General features: G+C 46.1%; 1 protein-coding gene across 8 annotated transcripts in view; it reads left to right on the top strand.

Annotated features, from left to right (window-relative positions):
• Positions 1 to 14588, top strand: part of KIAA1217 (KIAA1217 ortholog) — a 735067-nt gene that overhangs the window by 582469 nt on the left and 138010 nt on the right. For all 8 annotated transcript variants that reach the window (XM_055117899.1, XM_004605356.2, XM_055117898.1 and 5 more), the window contains one exon: positions 6526 to 6724. In XM_055117899.1, the coding sequence (XP_054973874.1) occupies positions 6526 to 6724 (199 nt within the window). The remainder of the gene's footprint in view (positions 1 to 6525; positions 6725 to 14588) is intronic.

Below are 14588 nucleotides of genomic sequence, written 5' to 3'. Positions count from 1 at the left end.
TTGTTTTTCTTTCTGTCAGCCACATAAATGTGGAAATTGGCTCCGGAGCCCTGCAGAGACCAGGGCCAGGACTGCAGGAGTATATCTGGACCCGGGACTCTCCTGGCAGGTGACTGATCCGCAGGGAGATGACCTCAGTTGATTTGACCACCTGGAAGGGGGGATCAGGATGGGGTGGGGACAGGGGGGTGAGGGTGGGTTGAAAGTAGATGTACCTACCCCGGAGGAGTTTTACTTTCCTCCCATCTCCAGCCCCCAATCAGCACAGACCTTCTACTCTGCAGACATGAAGGGGCCCAGAAGGATGCAAAGAGAAGGTGCTTAGTGGATTGTAGGAAGGGCTCGATCAGCAAACTCAGAAGTGTTGGCCATCCCTAGTGATGATTTGTCCACTCTTCTGAGACTAGAAGACTGGGCAGCAGTGAGGACTAAGCATGGTGTCTCCCTGCCAGTTTCTCTCTTAGTTCATCTGTTCTTGGGCACCTGGGCTGTGTCCAGATCTTAGCTTGTGATTAGCACTCTAGTGAACCAAGCAAATATCCTGTCTTTATTTTCTGGGTATTGAAGTAGCTTTTCTTGCTTATAGAAATAGTGATGGTATCGCTTAGCCATCAAGTCCATGTTCTCTCTTTTTGTTGTTGTTGTTGGTTTGTTTTTGTTTGTTTGTTTGTTTTGCTTTTTGGGTCACACTCAGTGATGCTCAGGGGATACTCCTGGCTCTGCACTCAGGAATTAGTCCTGGCAGTGCTTGGGAGACCATATGGGACGGCAGGGATTGAGCCTAGGTCAGCTGCGTGCAAGGCAAATGCCCTACCCGCTATAGTATCACTCCAGTCCCGCCCCGTTCTCTCTTGAACATGTACTTTGCTTACTGTTCTCTCTGTTGCTTCGCTTGCTTGTTTCCACTGTGGAGAAGCCTGTGTTCTCTCTTAAACACATTTTCTGTCTTTCCTTCCATATCTTCCTAAGCAAGTTTCATTCAATAAAAACTTTCCTTCACTTTAAAAAAAAAAAAAGCAAGTCATCTTTTCAAGAAAGAGGGCATTTAGGAGTATCCCTGACTTTGCGAAATAAACTCTTAGTAACCCTAATTTATAGCTACCCCATAACTTGGAGAGTCGGGCCATACCCAGCTCTGCTTAGAGCTTAGTCCTCACTCTGTGCTCATGGATTATGCTTGGCAGTGCTCAGGGGATAATATGTGGTGCCTGGGATCAAACCCATGTCAGTGCATGCAAGACCTACCCACTGGACTATTTCCCGCATAATTTTTTAGAAAAGTCTTTGGTTTGGATCACCCAGCAGTGCTCAGGGCTGACTCCTGGCTCTGTTCTCAGAGACTGCTCCTACTGAGGCTCAGGGAACCACTTGGGATGCCAGTGGTCAAACCCAGGTTGGTTGCATGCCAGGCATGCTCCTGGCCTGCTGTACTGTCTGTCTGGCCTCTCCCTCCTAATTTTAAAAAGAAGATTATTATCGGAACCAAAAAATAATGGGGAATCATTGCCTTAGAGGATTTTGCCTTTGCCATAGTTATTAGTAATATGAGGAGTGTGTGAGCCTCCAAGCCACCAGGGCAGCGACAGTTGGAGCTGATGTGGTGGGTTGTCTTCGAGGCACAGAAGCACCTCAAGACAATTTGCAAACAGAAATGAGGTTCAGGGCTGCAGCTCCGTACTAGGGCTCTTCCCTTGCTTGTGTGAGGCCTGGACATCTATTCTCAGAACTAGCACCACAATAATAGTAATAATAGTGATAATGATCATAATAATTTCAATAGTATAAAATAAAGTGGGCGGAATGATGACAGGACTAGAAGTGACAGAGACAGCAGTGGACAGTCTTGGGCACCTTGGTGGGAACTGCAGTAAGTTTCTCCATGAATAGCAGTAAGATTTCAAAAACACTATTGCAATCACTTAAACTGTCATAATAAAAAGAAAAGCACATCATAAAACTAAGTAGACTAGTGGCATCCAGGGGCTGGGATGCCCAGACATCTAGGCACTCCCCTTCTTTCGTTTCCAAATTCTCCCATCAGGATCCTGTCTCTGCTTTCCCCTGCAGCTATGCTTCAGCCCTTCTCGATGCCGCTTCCCTTCCCGCGCACCTTTCTCTGTCCACGCAGCCACTGCAGCCCATCACATCCCATTTCTACTGCTCCTTACGCGCCAACTCCTCGCTGCTCCTTCCCAGCTGTATTTCCCGGAGAGAACATGCTTGTCCAGCCAGATGAGAGAGTCTGGGCTGGGAAGGGGCGGCCAGAGAGTGTTTGCTCAAACCAGTTTGTGTCTGAGAATGCAAACAGCCGTGAGGACCACCGTGCAGCTCAGGACTCTCCCTAGGGAAGCGAGTGTGTGCTCGGGGTCTCGTCCTCACGCAGCAGTAAGAAAAGGGAGCAGTGGCTGGAGTGGATGGGAACCGCTTCGAAGAAGGCTGCCAAGTCAGGTCCTTGTATTAAAAAAAAAAAATACATATTTATTTTTGTTGTATTTATTTTTTTAATAAAAATTTTAATAAAAAATACATATTTATTTTTTTTTCTTATATGTTTGTTTTATTTTGTATTTTATTTTTGTTTATTTTTACTTTGGGGCCCATGCTTGGTGTGACTTAGGGCTTACCACCGGATCTTCTTCAGGGATCATTCCTGGCCGCATCAGTGCATGAGGTGACACTGTATAGTGTGCCAGGGACTGAACCTAGGTCAGCTCTTTGCAAGGCAAGTGACCTACCTGTTTGTTCATTTTTTAATTAATTAATTATAATTTAATTTAATTTAATTTTTGGCTATAAACCAAAAATTTAGTCTTTTTGGTTTACTCCTGGCTCCACACTCAGGAATTATTCCTGGCAGTGCTCGAGGGATCATATGGGTTGCCCGGGATCGAACCCGGGTCAGCCCCATGCAAGGTAAACGCCCTACCTGCTGTCCTAATACTTCAGACACAAGTGCCCTACCCATTATATTATTGTTCTGGCCCCTAAGTCAAATCCTTGAAGTGAAGCATTTTCAGGTGTTCAGCATCCCTGGAGAGGATTGCAGGAGACAGGCCTGCAATGGGTGAAGTGCCTGCAGAAGGACACGAGGCTCACTGCATTGGTGGATGCATCTGGCAGTCAAGAGCAGAGGAACCAATAGCAGGCCCCCAGGCCTTGTTGAAGGTAGGGTGGGAGCCTTTAGGGGCTACTGCTTGGCCTCTTGGCTTGTTCCTGAGCACACAGAGATCTGTGACCATGAGACAGTGAGTTGGCAGGGGGTACCCCAGAGTCCTCCCCACCCACATTCTCCCCATTTCCAGCCCAATCCTTAATGCCGGTAACTCTCCCCTCAAACGCTCCTTTGCACTCACTGTGACACACTTCGTGCTGAGGGCACTTGCCTTGTAAGTGGCCGACCTGGGTTTGAACCCCAATACCCCTTAAGATCCTGCGAGGAATCCTGGAACACAGAGCCAGAAGGTAGCCCTGAATATCGCTGGGGGTGCCTCCCTCTCCCCCACCAAAAAAAAAACCAAACACTTAAAATCATATTTCTTAGTGCTTCCAGCGGGCCCCCATGCTTTTTCCTCAGCACCCACGCAGCCACTGAACATCTGAGGTGCCCCTGCACCCCATCCGACCCTTGGAACCCCATCACTCAGCACCAAGCGGAGGACAGAGTCCCTGCTCCAAATGCCTTTTGATTTTCCTTTTTCATATATCAAATCACAGGGTATCTGACACAAGTGTCAGCAATTTCCATTGTTTCTTCTCTGCACTAAATGATGTCTCAGCAGCGGGCTGGCAGCGGAGGGGAGGGGACCGTGTGAGGCGATTGCTAATATGCCATGACAGTTTGCAGTGGGAAAGTAGATGTCACCCCGAAATGGGGGAAGGAGCTTGTATTTGGGATGGAGGAACTGAGTACAGAATGGTTTTGTTCTTTAAGAGAGAGCTTCCACTCTTACAACTTTATTTTTGTACATCTGAATCCATGAACAAAAGAGACACTTGACTTTAATTTTCTTCAAGGATTCTTGCCTTTTGCAATGGGAAAGACAGCTCGTCAATGCCCTGTGCTTGCCAGAGGCTGCAAAGATGACCAAATTGAAGAGCTTATAAATGCAGCGGTGTCGATTAAAGTATGTTATTTCCTAGCTATTTTTGCTAAACTGAATGTCTTTTTTTTTTTTTAAATTGAATCACCATGAGATACACAGTTACAAAGCTGTTCATGGCCGGATTTCAGTCATACAGTGTTCCATTCCTCCCCCAGTGCACATTTCCCACCACCAATGAATGTCCTTTTTCTATTTTTTTTATCAGGGAGGAAGGCTTCTTAGCTTGATATGTGCAGAACATAACTAGGTAACTACTTCAGTGATGGGCTTGCAAATGTCTAAGGGCTTTTCTCTTTTGGGGGAGGTTAAGATTTGGGGACCACTCTGATAGTGCTCAGGGGCTACTCCTGGCTCTGTGCTCAGGAGTACTTAAATGCAATAGTGCCTAGCTTTAAAATGCACTGATTAAAGTAGAGAGAGAGTATGGGGGAACTTGTCTGCCATAGAAGCAGGGAGAGGGTTGGAAACGGGGCATATACTAGGGACATTGGTGGTGGAGAATGTGCATTGGTGGAGGGGTGGGTGTTTGATCATTGTATGACTGAAACTCAACCATGAAACTTTTGTAAAAAATATAAAGTGTACTAGTATTCTTAACATACAGACACACAGACACACACACACACAGACACACACACACACACACACACCTACAGAATGTAAACAAGCCAAGCAGGCTACCAAGGACTACCTGTCACCACTGGGCATCTTTGAGAAAATCCCCCTGCCTGATTCATTCAGATCAGCTGCCCTCTCAGAAGGACCTGAAATCTGGTGATGTACTTCAGTTGGAGGCACTGGGAGACGGTGAAGCTGAACAAATGCATCTTTCCAGTTCATCAACCCAACTGCTGAAGGTCGTTTTCTGACCTCCCCCTGGTTCTATGCTCCACGCAGTAGTCAGAGAGATCTGAAAAATGTGTCTCATTTGGCTTCTGCTCCCCTTTGTCTACCTATGATGTGTCAAGAGCATTCTGGTTCCATAGCATCAAGTTAGGATTTTGTTTTTGTTTTTGAGTTTTTGGTTTTGGTGCCATACCTGGTGGTGCTGAGGGCTTTCTCTCTCTCTCTCTCTCTCTCTCTCTCTCTCTCTCTCTCTCTCTCTCTCTCTCTCTCTCTCTCTCTCTCTCAGTTCATAGCTTCTGACCTGCCTTGTGCTCCCAACTACTTCCATCTTCCTTAGAATCAATGTTCCCATGTCTTCCCAACTCTCTTCCCATGTGCCCTCCCCCCAATTTGGGTTACAAACTTTCGCTGTCAATAGAGAGTAGACACTAAGAGGGCAGGATTATGTCTGGTCTTAAGCATCATTCTGTCTCCAGTACCTAACCTAGAGCACATAGTAGCTCACACTCACTGGGTGTCTGTTGAAACGATGACTGGATATAAACCACACAGAGTGTAGTTTACACTTAATCATCCATGGGTTTGTGTTGCTTGTTGTCATTCACTAATTTCATCAGTTCTGGGATTTTTGACATTAGTCAACATGTCATTTTTGTTTGTTTGTTTTTATCTCCCAGCTTGCTCAACTAATAGTACATGTTCAAGGAATGTTTTTATTTACTGAAGCATGATATTCAACAAATGAAATTCACTGCCTTAGTCTGACCAATAGAGTCCAACATCCAACCCCCTACCATTATAGTATGGATAATAGGAAAGAAATTTTGGTGTGTGTCTGAGTGTGCATGTGTGAGTTGTTATAAATACGTTCAAAGTTAGACATGTGGTTTGTGCCTCAAAAGAAAAAGTCCAGTGGATACATCATATTCACTTGCCATCTTAATTTACTGGTTTGGGGAAGAGTCTGAGTAAGGAGGACCTGGTTCTGTGTGGTATACTGTGGGATAAGTGCATTGTCCACACTAGGAGACATCCCAATGCTCAAAATCTCACCCGGTATGCTAACAACTCCCTACTCATTTTGGAATTTGGCAAAAAGAATTTATTTGCCACCCTATTTTCCTGTCTTTCACTTCTTGATAAAAATGGCATTTGTAGTGTAGACATCCCGTGATAAAATTTCTAATAGTGAGGGGCTGGAGTGCTAGCACAGCAGGTAGGGTGTTTGCCTTGCATGTGACCGACCCGGGTTCGATTCCTAGCATCCCATATGGTCCCCCGAGCACCGCCAGGAGTAATTCTGAGTGCATGAGCCATGCAACTCAATAACCCCTGTGTAACACCGGTGTGACCCAAAAAGCAAAAAAAAAAAAAAATCCTACTAGTGCACTAAGAAACCATATATCATTTACAACAACCTGCATAACTCATACTTGTCCTGCTGGACCTCTATATCCAGTCCTTCCCATGGAATTGTTCCCTTTGCCATACTGTTTTTCCTGATGGCTTTGATGCTCTTTTTTGGCATGATTAACAGTAGCCTCTTTTCCCACTTTCTTTTTAATGTCTTTTGCAGACAAGAAGCCCCAAACTTTCTCACAGTCCTCAGCCTCCCAGTTTGGGCGATCCGGTGGAGCACCTATCAGAGACGTCTGGGGATTCTTTGGAAGCCATGTCTGAAGGAGAGGCCCCAAGTCCATTTTCTAGAGGCAGCCGGACTCGAGCAAGTCTTCCGGTGGTAAGATCGACCAACCAGACAAAAGAAAGATCTCTAGGTAAGCCCTCCTGAAGTTTCTAGTGCCCCTTTATTACTCTATGTCTGTACTCTGTACCTCTAAACCCATCCGCTCTTTCCCGATGTCCACTGGATCATCACTGTAAAAGACATAAGTACTCAGAAATCATATTGCTATACATAAGACATTGGGGAACCTTCCAGATGAAAAAGCAGCAGTGAGTTGGATCTTGGGCAGGGTTAGCAGCTCAAGCCAGTTTTCGGATTTGCCTATGATCCTGGTATAGAAACGAACAAGGTGCAGAGTACAGAGTGAGTTTGTTCATTTCTCAAGGACCATGCTCCCAAGTCTCAGAAGCCTGGGCAGAGTGGGATAGAAAGTTCCAGAAAGAAGAGGTATTACACTGCTAGTACCTCCGTGGCTGGTACTGAGAACAGAAAACGAGAGCTGTTCTTGCACGAATGGTGTAGGGACTTAGTCACATCTGGCACAACCCTTCCTTTCAGCGGACATTTTTGTTTATTTTTCTGCTTTTGGGGTCGCACTGAGTGGGCTTTCTCCTGGCTCTGTGCTTAGGGGTCATTTCTGAGATAATCATTTATCTCATTTCTGAGATAATTTTTTACCTAGCCCTTCAACACAGTGTATTTATCGTGAGGATTTAGTTCTCTGTGCCAAATGTGCAAGTGTTTCATTTGGTTAATCTGCCATTTCAAAGCTCTTCCTGGATACCTTTGATTGCAGGCAAAGGGGGTGTGGATATGGCCCAGGGTTGGGGGCAGGAACAGAATACCATGCTTGAAGAAGAAAAGAAAAAAATGCACCGTGGAATCTGATTTGTTTCTCCTGTTATAGAATGGCAACTAAACAGAATGGGATCAGATATTGTGCTAAAAAGTCATTATTAGTTGCATTAAATTTGTTTGCTCATCTTTGTTAATAACTGCAGGTTTTAGGCTGGGAAGGTTGTTCTAGTTGGAAAGCCACATGCCTGGCATGTCCAGGGCCCTGAGTTCAGTACTTGGTACTACGTTCACTCCCTAAGCATCACTGGACTATTGCCTGTAACTTAGTAACTTCATAAAATAGGGCTAAAGAGATAGTACACTCTTAAGCCATTTGCCTTGCCATAGTACACTCTTAAGCCATTGAACCCGGTTTAATGAATGGCATATCATACGGTCCCCCAAGAGCCACCAGAAGTCCCTGAGCTTATATCCCCCAGGTATAAGCCCTGAGTACTGTTGGATGTGGCCCAATCCGTTCTCCTCCACCTACCCACCCCCAAATTAGAGTTTAAAGAATGGGGGGGTGATGGGAGGGAAACTAGGGACACTGATGCTGGGAAACGTACTTTGGTGTAAGGATGCATGTTGGAGCACTGTATGACTGAAACCTAATCATGAACAGCTTTATAAAGGTCTATCTCATAGTGATTGAATAATAAAATCTATTTTAAAAAATAAAATATTGCAACTAAAATATGTTTTAGTGCATTTTTCCACTTTGAGAAATAATTCGCTTAAATTATGTTGCTGTTCAGAACTATATAACTTCAAAAACACTGTTAAAAAAATCATAATCTCACAGCCTAGTTGTTTTGTGAATAAAAGAAGAAAACCAGAGAATAATCTAATTTGGTTGTTCATTTGTCTCTGAGGTCAAAGAAAGCCTCTCATTCTTATTATTCCCTTTACAAACAAAAGCGGGGCGGGGGTGGGGGGTACACTCCTTGTGATAAATCTGTCCTGGGGCTTATGAGTGGGGGCTGTGTCGAGGTGACACTCGGCCTTTCCCCCGGGCTGGGCTTCCTGTCTCGGCCTTCTGTTACGGAGTCGCCTTCGTACAGCACCCAGGCCTGCCGGGGAATAGGATTTCCCCCTTGTGCTCTGTAGGAAGCGAGGGAGGTTGAGGTGTCTGTCAAGGTCGCCTCGGCTTTGCAGAAGCAACAAAGGCAACAGAGACGCCTGTGCACCTTCCCGCCTCCCTGCTGACACTGGGTGTGTTGAGAATGGACCCTTTGTCGTATAGCAGGAATTCCCACCCTGTGCCAAGGGCCGTTGGCAGTGCGGCTTGCTGCTGCCACTGATCACAAGCCCAGCCCCAGGCCGGCGAGGCTGCAGGAGCTGGTGGCAGCCTTGCTCTGGGAACTGCTGAGTGCCCGTGGTGTTTTCCCACGGGGCAGCTGTGCTTCTGCAAAGCATTCCCTGTCACTCTTGACATACCTTACTGTAAAGTTTTGGCATGTCCCAAGTCACATTGAAAGCTCTTTTGACCCTTGAGCTCAGAGCCAGAGTAAGTGCCACTGGCTGCGGTCCGAAAACAAAACTGTGGTAAACAAGACCAAAAAAAATGTGGTAAAGGTGTTTATTCCTCTAGTTCTCAAAGGGGCTATTTATTTATTTGGTTTTGGGGCCACCTTGAGGTGTTCAAGGACTACTTCCTTCTCTGGGCTGGGGGTCTCGAGTGGTAACGCTCAGGAGAACCAAACCTTGGCTCCCCACTCCAGCTCTCTCTTCAGTGCTCAAAAAGGACCTTGGGGGTCTGTGATTTCCACAATTTCCAGTGAGAAACAAAGGATGACACCCTGAGGACTGGACTGGCATCAGGCCAGTGGTGTTGGCACTGCCCTTGCTGAAGTCTTTGTGGCCAATTTGGGAATGTCCACCAGCTGCACCTGGCCGCCTGGCATAATTCATTTGCGCTGTGGTGGGAAATAAACAGGAAAGTGTGAGTCAGGAGAGTCTAAATACGGTCTCTGTCAGGGGCCGGGTGCAGTCTTGTGTTCTGGAGGGAAAATCCCTGTCTGGGCTTTATTTAAACCACAGGCTGGAAAGGGAGATTCTCCAGAGAGCGAGGGCCTGGAGGCCGGAATTCTGTGACCTTGAATCTCAGCTGTGACACCAGCGCTGAGGCCCAGGTTGGGGGACTTTGAGCTCGGACCCCTCTAGATCTGCACCAGTGCCTTTTGGAAGCCCATGGTGTCATTGGGGAACTCTACATTGTCATTTTGCTTTTTGACTTTTTTCTTTTTCAGTATCACTTTAAAATGTCAGTGGCCCTGGTTCCTAAGTGTGGGCACCTCTGAAGTTATGTCCCAAGAAGAGTCCCTTACTTAGCTTGCCACCCCACATCACACAGCCTCCAGCCACAAAGCTCGGAATCCAGTCCACTGGGCAATCCCGGAGCAGAGGGTGCTTCTGCGCATGCACAATGCCTAACTCATCGTCTTCACGTAAAGCCGTGCTCCCAGGAAGCCCTGAGCACGCAAAGGGTGCAACCGGGGCAATAATGGATGGGATCAACCCTCCAATCACTCCTTCTCCCTGGAGGAGATGGAACGCCCTCCTCACATGAGGCAACCTGTTCCTGGAGATAAACTTAATCTTTTTTCCACTTGAATACTTTGTCCTTTCTGTTACACTCGCTCATATTGGGAATGGAAGGGAGCCGGGAAGGTTGGACCTGGCGCCGTTCCAAGAGGCTTTCAGAAGACGCAGAGACAAAGGAGAGAGGAAGTTAGCATTTCAGGTGATTGGTAATCCCTGAACGCTGCACTGCGTGCAAGATGGGAACTTTGCCTTTGGGAGAGGCATTGTGGGACTGCAGGTCCTAGCAAAAAGCAAAGTGCGTAAGCCCTTGGCTATGGCTGGAGATAGAGCGGAAGGCGAAAGAGGGAAGTGTACCTACCAGCTTTTAATTTATAGCATGACAACTGTGTTCCAACCATCCCCCACCTCTCCCATCGCGAGCCCAAATGAAATAGTTCCCTAAAGAACTGATGCCATTCTTCCAACCATTCTCTTCCATGAAAATAGAGATGAGGCAAAGAGAGGTCTCCAAAATGATGTCAAAATCATTTTGCACAAGAGTTTGGTTTTAGAAATAGTTTCCATGAAAAAATATCCCAGTGATATTACTAGGTCTGGGTTTTAATATTGAAGTACTTTCTAATAATATTATTAGGTTTGTATTTTAATGATGAAATTGTTTCTTTTGCAGCTTTGCTGTCTTGTTAGTGTCCATCAGGACTGTGGCAGAGTCAGGGCTGGGAATTCCACTGTTGGCCTTTGGGGAAAGTAATGGAATAGGGTGTGCAAGATGTTCCCACTCCTCTTTCTCCTCCTCCTCCTCCTTCTCTTCTTCTTCTTCCTCTTCTTCCTCCTCTTCCTCCTCTTCTTCCTCTTCGTTTTCCTCTTCCTCTTCCTCCTCCTCCTCCTCCTCCTCCTCTTCTGCTCTGCTATTCAGCCACTGATTTAACTGATTGAAGCGGACATGAACTCTACAATACATTTTTTTTTATTCTTGTTGAATATCCATGAGATAGACCGTTACAAAATTGTTCATGATTGGGTTTCAGTCTACAATGGTTCAACACCCATCCCTCCACCAGTGTACATTTCCCATCACCAGTGTCCTCCATTTCCCTCCCACTATCCCCCAACATCCCACTTCCTACCCCAGACTTGCTCAATGGGAGGCACTTTCTTCTTCTCTCTGTCTCCTTTTCCTTTTGTGCATTATGGTTTGCAATACAGGTGCTGAGAGATCATCATGTTAGTTCAGGGTGTTCAGTTTTTTTTTGTTTTTTGGGTCACACCCAGTGATGCACAGGGATCACTCCTGGCTCTGTACTCAGGAATTACCCCCTGGTGGTGCTAAGGGGACCATATGGGATGCTGGGGATCGAACCCAAGTCAGCCGCGTGCAAAACAAACACCCTACCAACTGTGCTATCACTCCAGCCCCCGGGTGTTCAGTATTTTTATTAGGACATTAAGGCTGGAGTAGCTTTTTAACTGGGTGGCAGCTTTGGGGTGTGGATATGACTGCTGAAGCTTCTGGAAGTACAGGGAGGTGGGGGCGGCTAGCCCATCTCAACCCCAAGAAAGCCTGGAGATTTCAGTCACAAAACCTGCATACCTGAATTTTCAGCACACTGTATCTCCATGAGGTCCGTCCTGAGACAGTGGAGTCAGGCCGGGGCTGTGGCGGTGCTTTTGGGTTGTGGAAGCAAGTAGCTGCTGAGTCCTCTGCTTGGGTGGGCACCGAGCTGACCTGCCCCCCTCTGTCTTACCCCAGCCTGTTCAGCCTTGTGCACGTTCAAGGTTAATTCTGGCTTTTGATCTCCTTTGAAATTTATTTATGGGTCTCTGAAGCAAGGCCAGTAGAACTTACATGGTGGAGCCGGAATTGGTTTGTGGGGGTGACTGCCAGTGTTCCCAGGAGTACAGGGAAGTGGGGGAAGGTAGCCCATCCTAACTCTGAGGAAGCCTAGAGATTTCAGTCAGAAAACCCACATATCCAAATTTTCCATAGGTTAATATCTCAGTGAGGTCTGTCTTGAGATGGTGGAGTCTGGTCAGGGGCAAGGTGTCAATTTTGGATTGTGTTCCCACTCTTCTCTGTGCTCTCAAGAATTGGTCAGACAAAACTTCTGTGAATACAAGAATAGCAACTTCTCTTTGTTATGGTCAGATGCCTATGGACCATATTATGAAGGGTTCACTTTAGCAAAACTACTTCCCTGACCAGCCCTGTGGCAGAGGTATTGCTATTTCTCTACCTCTAAACACTCAGACTCAACAAGCAAGAATGATTTAAATGGCACAAGGGATGTAAAGCTGAGGGATGACTTTCCCAAACTGAGGAGCAGTTGGGTATCTTATGTATTATTCCCCTGTGGTAACCAAGGGTGACCATTCTCTGAGGGGAACTTAAGGAAAATTACATTCATAATTACCAGGGTCAAGGCCAGGAAGATAGTACAGTAGATAAGATGTTGACCTGGGTTCAACCCGGCACCCCATATGGTTCCCCCAAGATCTTTCAGGAGTGATCCATGAGCACAGAACCCAGAGTAATCCCTGAACACTGCTGAGTATAACCCCAAAACAACCAAAGCACAATTGTCAGATTTTCCCCATTGGGTCAGGTGGTCAGGAGCCAACAGTCTTCTGGGGGAAAGACTGAAGGATTCCTATTAGATTGCTCGATCAGGACAAAATAATCCTGGGATAGTCTTTCAAAAACAAATCAAAAGGAAATATCGCTGTATAGAGTAAGTGAAACATTTATGAAATTTGTTTTTCTCTGCAACAGTGGTACTGAATCTGGATCTTATAGAAACTAAAAATTGCCAGAAGAGCATTTCTGAGCAGATCTGTAGGTTTGGGGCCCATTTATATCCGTTTTTGAGTACTATCAAAAGTCAGAGCCATTTCTGTAGTAAGGGAAACTCATAGAAAAGGGTGGCCAACTGCACAGTAGAGACCACTTCCTCCTGTACCTGTCTTTGCTTCAGATACTGGGAAGAATGTTCCAGGATCCTGAAGGCTCTGGGGTCGGGAAGGCAGAAACCAAAGCCATTATGTGGGGAAGCTTGGATTTTTCTTTTAAAAATTATAGGGCAGAACTGCTCACTAACATTATCGAGAGTCAGAGTACAAGATATTATTTTTTCTAGAACTGAGAGCACAGATAAACTCTGGCAATTTCCTGAGCAAGGCAACAGGATAACCAGGGGTCACCCTGTCCAGGGTGGCAGGAAAATTACTCTTGTCAAATGTGTTCTGCAGCATCATAGTTTTTCAGTGAAGTCAGCGCAGTGACTTCAGACCACTGGACAAGTCTATTATTGGATGTGGAGGGGGTCCGGCCACACCCGGCAGCCCTCAGGGCTTTTTCCTGTTTTGTTTGTTTTGTTTTTGGACCAGACAGTGGTGCTCTGGGTTTACACCTGTCTCTGTACTCAGGGATCACTGTGGGGAGTTCAGGGGACCATATGGGGTCCTGAGAACTGACCCCAAGTTGCTGCATGCAAGACAAGTGCCCTACCTAATGTATTGTCACTCCAGCCCCATGGATAAATCTGTTGTTTAGACATACTGTAGTCATTCAGTTCCCTTCAGGGGACCCCTAGCTTCCACTTAGGGTCTGACTGACTGTCTTTGTAAAGGTTGTAGTGTGCCGCTGTTCCAGGGTGTCACCATCCTACAGTGACCTGAGGGTCCCCTGGTGCATTTGGAGCCCATCACCATCCCCCTGCCAGGCTGGCCAACAATGGACAAATGAAGGAACAGAGCCCATAGCCTGGATTGTAATAAGTGGTCATTTATTCAAGTCTCAAAGCATTAGTTCGTTATAGAGAAATCATGGAGGGTTGGAAAATAGCAGTTATACATAGATGTGGTTGAATGAACAGATGAACCAGATGTAAAGCTGTTCCTTCAGGGGAAGTTCTAGGAGATCCATTCAAGGACAGAACATCATCTTGGGGCTCCGCACACTAGATTCCTGGTAGGAGATCCACCCATGGGCAAAAATTTATCTAAGGGTGTGTTGCTTTCTCCTTTCCTTAGCTAGTAATCCATCTAAATAGTCATCTTAAATTCATATCTTAATAATATTTCTAGTCATACAAATGAACACAGTAAGAAATATATTAAGCTTAAAGGTTGGCTCTTTCTGGGGACATCTTGCTATATATCCCAGACTACAGTCCTCAGGCCAGGTTAGTCTTTCCTAACTCTAGTAGGGTCCTTACTCAGTCACTTCTTTTCTTATTTTTATTTATTTAATTTCTTTTTTTTGCTTTTTGGATCACACCTGGCGAAGCACAGGGGTTACTCCTGGCTCACTCAGGAACCACTCCTGGCAGTGCTCAGGGGACCATATGGGATGCTGGGAATCGAGCCCAGGTCACTCTACCCACTGTGCTATCGCTCCAGTCCCGTTACTCAGTCACTTCTTTTTCGATTCATGCAGTTTGTTCCCTGACCGTGCTCTAAACTTATTATACTTCTTATGGTGCTTAGCCTATATGATGCTTAACCTGTGCCTTTTCAATGCCAGGGTAGCTTACAGTTTGGCCTGGGCCCATCCTTGTCCCTCACTGGGACCC

This window comes from Sorex araneus, chromosome 9 (assembly GCF_027595985.1).
Source record: "Sorex araneus isolate mSorAra2 chromosome 9, mSorAra2.pri, whole genome shotgun sequence".
NCBI classification, from domain to species: Eukaryota; Metazoa; Chordata; class Mammalia; order Eulipotyphla; family Soricidae; genus Sorex; species Sorex araneus.
The sequence above is the reverse complement of the archived record's forward strand: the minus strand, read 5'-3'. Positions and strand labels throughout refer to the sequence as shown.